The 10,278-nt window shown below is 50.9% G+C and overlaps 1 protein-coding gene across 3 annotated transcripts in view; it reads left to right on the top strand.

Moving 5' to 3' along the window:
* Positions 1–1,671: 1,671 nt before the first annotated feature.
* Positions 1,672–10,278, top strand: part of LOC140402535 (exocyst complex component 3-like) — a 150,115-nt gene continuing 141,508 nt past the window's right edge. Inside the window, exon 1 of one of the 3 annotated variants that reach the window (XM_072490415.1) lies at positions 1,672–1,841. In XM_072490415.1, coding sequence (XP_072346516.1) covers positions 1,831–1,841 — 11 coding nt within the window. In that variant the 5' untranslated portion in view covers positions 1,672–1,830. The remainder of the gene's footprint in view (positions 1,842–10,278) is intronic. The other 2 variants (XM_072490408.1, XM_072490390.1) reach the window with 2 other exon arrangements.

Genomic DNA, 10,278 nt, shown 5'->3' with positions numbered 1-10,278 from the left:
GAGCTGGGAGGAGAGATAGAGGATGGTCTATGGGCAGACGCGTTGAGTAGAGTCAACGCGTCCGCAACATGCGCCAGGCTCAGCCTGATACAATTTAAGGTTGTTTACCAGGCTCACATGACAGCGGCCCGGATGAGCAGATTCTTTGGGGTGGAAGAAAGGTGTGCAAAATGTGCGGGAGGACCAGCGAACCATCTCCACATGTTCTGGGCATGTCCGAAGCTTAGGGGAGTCTGGCAGGGGTTTGCAGATATCATGTCCACGGTGTTAAAAACAAGGGTGGCACTGAGTCCAGAGGTGGCAATTTTCGGGGTGTCGGAAGACCCGGGAATCCAGGAGGAGAAAGAGGCAGACGTTCTGGCCTTTGCTTCCCTGGTAGCCCGGAGATGGATAGTATTGGCTTGGAGGGATTCAAAGCTCCCGAAGTCAGAGACCTGGTTTTCTGACATGGCTAGCTTTCTCTGTTTGGAGAAAATCAAGTTCGCCTTGAGGGGGTCACTGTTAGGGTTCACCCGGAGGTGGCAGTCGACTTCTTTGCGGAAAATTAATCGTCAGCAGCAGGGGGGGGGTTAGTTTAGCTTAGAGTAGGGGGTTAATAAAGGTGGGACCTGTAAGGGAGGGAGATGGCTTTTGCACCATGTTTATAGTTTCATGTACAATGTTTATTTTGTTGTTGTTACAATACCAAAAATACCTCAATAAAATGTTTATTAAAAAAAAGAAATGTTTTCATCACTGGGGAGTTGAACTCGCTGGCCAAGCTGCCTCCTGAGATCGGGCCACCATTTGAAAGGGTGCCCTGGTCTCTAAGTGAGTTTGAGGGTCCCCCACACCCCCACCCATGTGCAATGCCAATCTCCCACACACATGGGCATTACCTCACATACCCCACAAGTGAGGACATCCTGCTATATAGGGTTGCTAAGGGCTTCTCCTTTTCAGGTCTCCCCACCCCCACTTTTGGGCAAAACCCCATCCTTAACTCCCCTTTTCAGGACCCCAACCTTAAACCCCCAATCGTTTTGAGGCCCCTTCATATCCACCCTTCATAACCCCACTCATCCCCCCCCGCTTCGTGGGCATGGCCCCGACCCTTGGCACTGCCACCCGGGCACCCCAGCCCTGCCAGTGCTCCTGCCATCCTGGCAGTGCCAACCAGGTGGGTAAATCACACCCTTTGATTTTCAAATATTTTGACAAGCCCCTCATGGCTTTTATAGAACCTGCCACTACAAGGAAAAGATATTATTATCTTCACTGGAAAAGGTAATATTTCATTGGTGTGGAAATTGTGCTTTTGGACTTTGTGCATGGAAAATAAGAAATTCAATTGCTTTCCCACATTGAATGACTTTCTCACTGAACCTCAGTCTATCCCAGAGGAAAATATTTTCAATGACAATACGCAGCACCTGCGTGACTTGCACTCTTTGTTGGAACACTCCCCCCCCTTCCCCGTTGTGAAATGAGTACAGTATGTGGGTGTGTAACCCATTTGCACTAACAGCCAAGCCAAGAGACTTATCAATGCATGACAATGAGAGTCTGATTGGCATGACTTTTGAATCCACACTAAAACAATGCTTCAGCGAACTTCTGTTGATTTTTTTGTAACAGCTTAATGCACGAATATCCCAGCAAAGAGAGCAGTTTGTGAGCTCCTTCCTTTAGCCACAACATATTTGCGAGAGAGTGCTTTTACCCGATACAAAGCAGAAAACAGGAGCAGACTGAATGCCGCACCTGATATGAGAATCCAGTTCTCCAACATCACCCCTGGTATCAACCAACTCGTGAACAAAGGAGGCGGCGTCTCTTCTCCCATTAAAGATGACAAAAAGGTACTTTGTTGAATAAAATGTTTAATTGATAATTGATGCATCCATACAGCTAGAAAAAGCTTCTATACATTTGTTTTCTGTGTACACATGTATTTCACAACAAAACACGAAAGGTTAGGGTTCCTCTATACTCTTGGGAGGTCAAATCGGATTCCACGGCGAGTAAAGTTTGGGAAACCATGCAACAGAGAATTCAGAAGAAACTGCTTCACCCCAAAGAGAGGTGAGAATATGGAACTCACTACCACAGAGTGACTGAAGTGAATAGTTTGGATGCCGTCAAGGGAAAATAGGTAAATATTTGAGGGGGGGGGGGGGGGGGGGGGGCATGGTTATAAAAGGTAGATTTGGATCAGAGAACAGCATAAATACCAGCATGGGCTAGTTATTTTCACAGTAACTTCATTGCACTATTTGTGCATTAATAAAGATTATTATGGTTATTGAGCCTCTGTAATCCTACACAAAAAAAGTCTGATTATGTTTCTCAACATAAAAGGAAGAGACGGCCAGATACAATGATGGAAAGAGGAAGTAGACAGTGTGTGGGTGTAGGAGAAGTGAAAGCATAAACAAAGGGAGAGGCCTTTTGAAAACAAAGTGATTAAGGGAGGGGAGTTACGGAGGACAGTGGTATACAGCTGCAACTTGCCCCAAATTTAAAAAAAATTATAAATCCAGTATTACCAACTCTCGTAGCTTTACCATGAAGAAACTGTAGCCCCACTCGTGATCTTTACGGGTCTCACAGTAGAAAGTCCCGAACCTTGTCCTGTAATCGACTGCAGCTGTGATGCAGCAGGTTTCATCCTGTCCCGATTCAGCCAATAGTGACCATGGTGAGAGGGAGGATCAACATATTCAGGAAAAATATGGAGAAGATGCCAAGGGTAGTGTGGTCGTCTCTGTAGAGGTATTACGGTACCTGGTAATGCTGGAACACCATTGGTAAATATTGTATGTTTCCCATTGGTCAAACTGTATGGTAGCTCCGCCTTGCTAGGCGGGGTGTAAGAGCCCGTGCCGCCCCAGCAACCTTCATTCTGTACCCGAGCTGCTGGGGGAAACATCTAGCTTATTAAAGCCTTCAGTTGGACTACAACCTCGCTTTAGTGGTCATTGATCGTGCATCAATTTAATAAGCTAGATTTAAAAGGCTGAAGCTCCAAATCAAGCCGGAGTGTCTGCAACTCAGCCCCCACGCGGCGAACTCAGCGGCAACCTTCAAGCACTGGCTGGCGTGTTTTAAAGGATATCTCAGAACTGCCGAAAGCACACCCACGGGAGAACAGAAAATGCAAGTCCTGCACTCGAGGGTGAGCCCGGAAATTTACACCCTCATCGAGGACGCGGAAGACTTCGATGCAGCAAGAGAGCTGCTAAAAGGATATTATATTCGCCCGGTAAACCAGGTCTACGCCCGACATCTGCTAGCAACGAGGCGACAAAGCCATGGGGAATCGCTGGAAGAATTCTACCGTGCATTCCTGGTATTGGGGAGAAATTGCAGCTGCCCGCACGTTTCAGCGAGCGACCACACAGAGCTCTTGATCTGGGACACTTTTGTGGCAGGTATGCGGTCGTCCCAAATCCGCCAGCGGTTGCTGGAAAAAGACACTCTAGGCCTCAAGGAGGCACGGCCACTTGCAGGCTCTCTGGATGTGGCCTCGCGCTTACATTCCCGACCGCGTGGCAGCCCCCTGGGCAGCGTGGAACCCTTCCGCAGCCGACCCTGAGACATCCTCCATCCGCCCACAAGCTTGCGCTGCAAGGCGGCCTGGCAACCCCGGGGGGCCCCGCTGCTACTTTTGCGGGCAGGCCAAGCACCCCCGGCAGCGCTGCCCAGCCTGTGCATCCACCTGCAAGGGATGCGGTAAAAAGGGCCACTTCGTGGTGGTGTGCCAGGCCCGTGCGGTCGCCGCGGTCAAAGGCGGCGAAAGTGGACCGCCACCACAAACCTCTCCACGGTCCCCGTGCGGTCAGCAGACGCCGCCATCTTCCTACTCCAGGGCCACGTGCGGCCCCCGGGTGCCATCTTGTCCCGCGGACGCCACATTCGATGGATGGGCGCCGCCATTTTGTGCACCCCCAGCCATGTGCGACCAATGGGAGCCGCCATCTTGGATGGACACCCAGGACCCCAGCTCGGCTGACCACACACCGCCCGAAGAGAACACTCAACTGCTGAGATTAGCCTCAGTGACCCTGGATCAGCCCTGGCCTCGGACACGCGAAACTGCTACAACAACTGTACTAATCAACGGGCACGAGACGTCCTGCTTAATCGACTCTGGGAGCATGGAGAGCTTCAGACACCCCGACACGGTAAGGCGCTGTTTTCTCCTCGTCCACCTCGTTAATCAAAAAATCTCCCTGGCCTCCGGTTCCCACTCAGTAGAGATAAAGGGGTTTTGTGTAGCAAACCTCAGTCCAGGGAAGGGAGTTTAAAAATGACCGGCTCTACGTCCTTCCCCACCTCTGCGCGGCCACACTCCTAGGTTTAGACTTCCAGTGTAATCTCCAAAGTCTAACTTTCAAATTCGGCGGCGGTATACCCCCCCCCCCCCCCCCCCCCTCACTGTCTGCAGCCTCGCGACCCTCAAGGTCGATCCGCCTTCCCTGTTGCGAACCTCATCCCGGATTGCAAACCCGTCGCCACCAGGAGCAGACAGTACAGTGCCCCGGATCGGATCTTTATTAGGTCAGAGGTCCAAAGGCTACTGAGGGAAGGAGTCATTGAAGCTAGCAACAGTCCCTGGAAGCTCAAGTAGTGGTGGTAAAGACCGGGGAGAAGCAGAGAATGGTCATCGACTACAGTCAGACCATCAACAGGTTTATGCAGCCGGACGCGTACCGTCTTCCCCGCATATCCGACCTGGTAAACAGGATCGCGCATTACAAGGTCTTCTCCACGCTGGATCTTCAGTCCGCCTCCCACCAGCTCCCCATCCGCACTAGTGACCGCAAATACACTGCCTTTGAGGCAGATGGGCGGCTCTATCACTTCTTAAGGGTTCCCTTCGGTGTCACCAACGGGGGTCTCGGTCTTCCAGCGCAAGATGGACCGAATGGTTGACTGGTACGGTTTACGGGCAACATTCCCGTATCTCGATAATGTCACCATCTGCGGCCACGACCAGCAGAACCACGACACCAACCTCCGAAAATTCCTCCAGACCGCAAAGATCCTTAACCTTACATACAACAAGGATAAATGCGTGTTTAGCACCGACCGCCTAGCCATCCTCGGCTACGTAGTGCGAACTGGAGTTATAGGCCCCGACCCTGAACGCATACGCCCCCTTATGGAGTTCCCCCTCCCTCACTGCTCCAAGGCCCTGAAGCACTGCCTAGGGTTTTTCTCTTACTGTGCCCAGTGGGTCCCCAACTATGCGGACAAGGCCCGTCCCCTGATCCAATCCACAGTTTTCCCCCTGTCAATAGAGGCCCGCCAGGCCTTCAGCCGCATCAAAGCAGACATTGTAAAGGCCACGATGCATGCCATCGACGAGTCCCTCCGCTTCCAGGTCAAGAGCGACGCGTCTGACATAGCTCTGGTGGCCACCCTCAACCAAGCGGGCAGACCCGTGGCCTTCTTCTCACGTCCCCTCCATGCTTCCGAAATCCGCCACTCCGGAGTCGAAAAGGAGGCCCAGACCATAGTAGAAGCTGTGGGACATTGGAGGCATTACCTGGCCGGCAGTAGATTCACTCTCCTCACTGACCAACGGTCGGTTGCTTTCATGTTCGCTAATGCACAGCGGGGCAAGAAAAAAAAATGATAAGATCTTGCGGTGGAGGATCGAACTCTCCACCTACAACTACGAAATCTTGTATCGTCCTGGGAAGCTAAACGAGCCTCCTGACGCCCTGTCCCGCGGCACATGTGCCAACGCACAACTGGACCGCCTCCGAGCCGTCCACAAGGACCTCTGCCACCCGGGGGTCACTCGCTTTTTACACTTTATCAAGACCCGCAACCTGCCCTACTCCATCGAGTAGGTCAGGCCAGCCACCAGGGACTGCAAAATGTGCGCGGAGTGCAAACCGCACTTCTACCGGCCAGAGAAAGTGCACTTGATAAAGGCTTCCCGTCCCTTTGAATGCCTCAGCATGGACTTCAAAGGCCCCCTCACCTCCACCGATCGCAACACGTACTTCCTGAACATGATTGACGAGTACTCCCGGTTCCCATTCGCCATCCCCTGCCCCGACATGACCGCAACCCACTGTCATCAAGGCCCTCCATAGCATCTTTGCACTGTTCGGGTTCCCCGCTTACATACATAGTGATAGGGGTCGCCCTTTATGAGCGACAAACTGCATCAATTCCTGCTCAGCAAGGGCATCGCCTCGAGCAGGCTGACCAGTTACAACCCCCGGGGTAACGGACAGGTAGAGAGGGAGAACGGAATGGTCTGGAAGACCGTCCTACTGGCCCTACGGTCCAGGAAACTCCCAGTCTCCCGCTGGCAGGAAGTCCTCCTGGATGCCCTCCACTCCATCCGGTCACTGCTGTGTACCACAACCAACCAAACACCTCACAAACGTCTCCTTGTCTTCCCCAGGAAGTCCTCCTCTGGGACCTCGCTCCCGACCTGGCTGGCAGCTCCCGGACCCATCCTGCTCCGAAAACACGTGCGGGCACACAAGTCAGATCCGTTGGTCGAGAGGGTCCATCTTCTCCACGCTAACCCCCAATACGCCTACGTGGCGTACCCCGATGGCTGACAAGATACAGTCTCCCTACGAGACCTGGCACCCGCCGGAGCCCCACACACACCCCAGCCACCAGCCCCACCCTCCCTCCCACCTGTGCACCTTACAGGAGGGTCGGTCCTCCCGCCGGCCCCATCTAGGCTCCCCCACCCACCGACACACCCCGCAGACGCTCCCTTCCCAGGTCAACCGTTTTCCCCACCAGCGCCGTCTAGGGGTGTCGAAGTTGCCACAGAGATCGAGGCCACGCTCCCGGAATCACAGACGCCCGAGCCTCCACCAAAGTCACCACCGAAGCTTCGACGATCGCAGAGGACGACCAGGGCCCCCGATCGACTGATTGCTTCATTTTAAAGTGTATACTTCATTATGAATCATAAATTGTAACTAATAAATGGAATTGTAAATAGTTACAAAACGCTGTACGGAGGTATTACGGTTCCTCCATAACTATAATTTCGACCACCTTACCATGTTGCAATATCAGGCCACCACGCCCGCCGGACTCTTTTTTAACAGGGGATGAATGAGGTAGTCTCTGTAGAGGTATTACAGTACCTGGTAATGCTGGAACACCATTGGTAGATATTGTATGTTTCCCATTGGTCAAACTGTATGGTAGCTCCACCCTGCTAGGCGGGGTATAAGAGCCCGTGCCGCCCCAGCAGCCTTCATTCTGTACCTGAGCTGCTGGGGGAAACATCTAGCTTATTAAAGCCTTCAGTTGGACTACAACCTCGCTTTAGTGGTCATTGATCGTGCATCAGGTAGAATGAGACCAGATAGTGGACAAGTGAATTTAGTATTCCAATGCTTCTCGAAAGATTACCTGTAGAGATTTTCCTGGGATTCTGTGAGGCAATTTCATGGAACTGGTTGTTTCAATCTTTTTTTAAAGTTGCCATAGTCCCAGATGAGCATAGGCTACTTTTCCCTTTGAGGGGGAGAGCTGACTGGTGGCGATTTAACCTGAGAATGTGGCGATGCCAGCACTGGACTGGGATGGGCACAGTAAGAAGTCTCACAACACCTGGTTAAAGTCCAACAGGTTTATTTGAAACCACAAGCTTTCGGAGCCCAGCTCCTTCATCAGGCAAAGTCACATCCTGTGTCATCCTGACAGTACCCCTGCCAGCTGGCAGTGCCAGGCTGGCACCCAGGTGACATTGCCAGGGAGCCCAGCTGGCACCAGCACTGCCAGGGAACTACCCTTCCCAAAGGGCATGCAGCTGGGGACCTCCGATCCCCTGGGAAACTGCAACGAATGCCATTCCGTCTGGTCCCTGTTTTTGGTGCTTATCAGTGCCCGTCAGAGGTTTCTGAGGCAAAGGGGATAAATCCCAAAGCCCCAGGTACCTCGGGAACCTGCACATTAGGGTGAAGCTTACTGCCTCGCTCGGATATGCAAATTTGCTAAAAAGTGATCACGCCAACAATGGGCGTGATTTATATGGCAACGTCTCGCGAGGTTGCGTTGGATCCATGATTCTATGATCTTGCGGCATTGCAAGCCGGGTAAATCCCGGGAGCGGGGTCATCTCGCTTTTCTAAGCCACGCTGCACTGCGGCGGGCTGTTTTTCCGGCTCAGCGTGACCATTAGGTCGCGCACTTTACTTCAACTAGTTTCGCAATTTTAGCCAAATATTTGTTTTCGCTCTTATTTTCCAACTGGTCAAGTTCATTAGTTTTTTTTATGCAGCTCAGCAACTACTCTGGTGAGTTCAGTTGTCTTCATTTCAGAGTTAATTGCTGAACTCTTATTTAACAACTTCACTTGGACATTCTGTTCTTTTCAGATTATTTCATCCACGCTCACTGACTGCTTTTTAGATTCTCCAATTCACTTGTTAGATCCTCAATCAGTTTCTTGGAATTTTCCTTGTTCAGGGTAACATTAAATTCATTTTGCTTCTCTTCATAAATTTCTGGAGGAACAAATTTTGACCTGGGGGATCCTTGTAGCATATGAAGGTCCTTCAACAGGGTTTCCTATTCTTCGTGAAGCTCAATTGCTTTCTTTTTTTTAAATTGTAATTCAACAGAGTCTTCTCAACTTTGTTCTGCTGTTCAAGACCATCTTTATTTCTCCATGCTGTTGAAGGGCAACCTTCTTGAGCCATCCCCGCACCGTACCAATATTTGCCGAAACAAAAGCAGATATCAATTTATTACCCCGGCAAAAGAAAGCCTTGGGAAGAAAGACTGGGAGACACTGGAACAAAACCAAAAACCTCGGGAGAACATTCATCTTCTCCGTCTGTACCCTTCCCGCTAAGAATAGAGGGAGGGCATCGGGCCTTTTCAAAAATCGTCCTTCAACCCATCCACCATCTCGAAAAGTTAGGTTTATGGAGCGATTCCCAGATACCGGATTCCCAGATACCGGAAGCTAGTCCTTACTGGACAAAACAGCAGCCTCCCCAGATCAGCTCCCCTCATTGGAAAATATTCACTCTTGCCCAGATTCAGCTTGTACCCAGAAAGGGGCCAAACTTTCTGAGCAGCTCCGTTACCTCCCCACATTGGAGAGTGGGCCCATGATTATAGTAACAAATCGTCTGCATATAAGGACACCCTATGCTCCCTCCGCCACGCTCTATTCCCCTCCATCTTGTGGTGATGTGCATCAATGTAAATGCATGTAGGCTAGCTAGACACTAGAGGGAGCACCAGTGACATCACACACACACACTCAACCAATAGATCAGTTATCTAGGACATGACCAATGGACATTCACGATACACAAGGAGGTGACACGACCACAGGGGGCATTACACCAACCCATATATAAAGGACACCACACACATGATCTGCCTCTTTCCATTGGAGACAGTCAGTGAGTAGAGACAAAGGGTTCATTCAATATTACACCCACCACGTGGATTTCAGCAACTGGTTAGTCAGTCTGGGTAGCTATAGTAGGATTAGCAGTAGTGTCGAACCCGAGTAATAGAAGTGTAAATAGTTTAATAAACGTGTTGAAGTTATCTCCACGTCTGAACCTTCCTTTGTCAAGTGCACCACAAGGAAGCCGCTTATGTTACACCTACAACATAACAAATCACATCTGTTAGACGACCTCAATGCAATGGCCAGCAGCTGGATTGTCAAGGCAAACAAAAGCAGAGACAATGGACACCCCAGCCTTGTACCCCTGTTCAGTTGGAAATAACCAGAGCTCAGGGTATTAGTATGTACACTCGCAGTGGCGGCCCTGTAGAAAAGCCTAATCCATGAATTAAATTTTGGCCCGAAGCCCCAGGATCTCAAAGAGGTACCCCCACTCAAGCCTATCGAATGGCTGCCCTGCTTCCATCAAAATAATCACCTCTTGATCGGAGCCCAAGGAGGGCGACAACACAACATTTAACAATCTCCTAATATTGGCTGACAACTGCCGACCCTTAACAAATCTAGTCTGCTCCTCCGAAATCACCCCAGGTCGACAGGGCTCCAAAATGCATTGCCAACACCTTAGCCAAGAACTTAGCATCCGCATTTAACCACAGAATACAACCACATTCCATGGGCTCCTTGCCCTTTTTCAGGATCAAATTGACGCCTGCGCCAGCGTGGTCAGCAACACCCCCCATGACAAGGAATCACTAAACATATCCAGCAGAAGTGAGACCAGCAGACTGTTTGCAAAATTCAATGGCGAACCCACCAAAGACCGGGTCCTTTGCCGTCTGCATTAACTAAATACATCTCCTCCG

This window comes from Scyliorhinus torazame, chromosome 2, assembly GCF_047496885.1.
Source record: "Scyliorhinus torazame isolate Kashiwa2021f chromosome 2, sScyTor2.1, whole genome shotgun sequence".
In the NCBI taxonomy this organism is placed as follows: Eukaryota; Metazoa; Chordata; class Chondrichthyes; order Carcharhiniformes; family Scyliorhinidae; genus Scyliorhinus; species Scyliorhinus torazame.
Note: the sequence above shows the minus strand (reverse complement) of the source record. Positions and strands in the feature narration are given on the sequence as shown.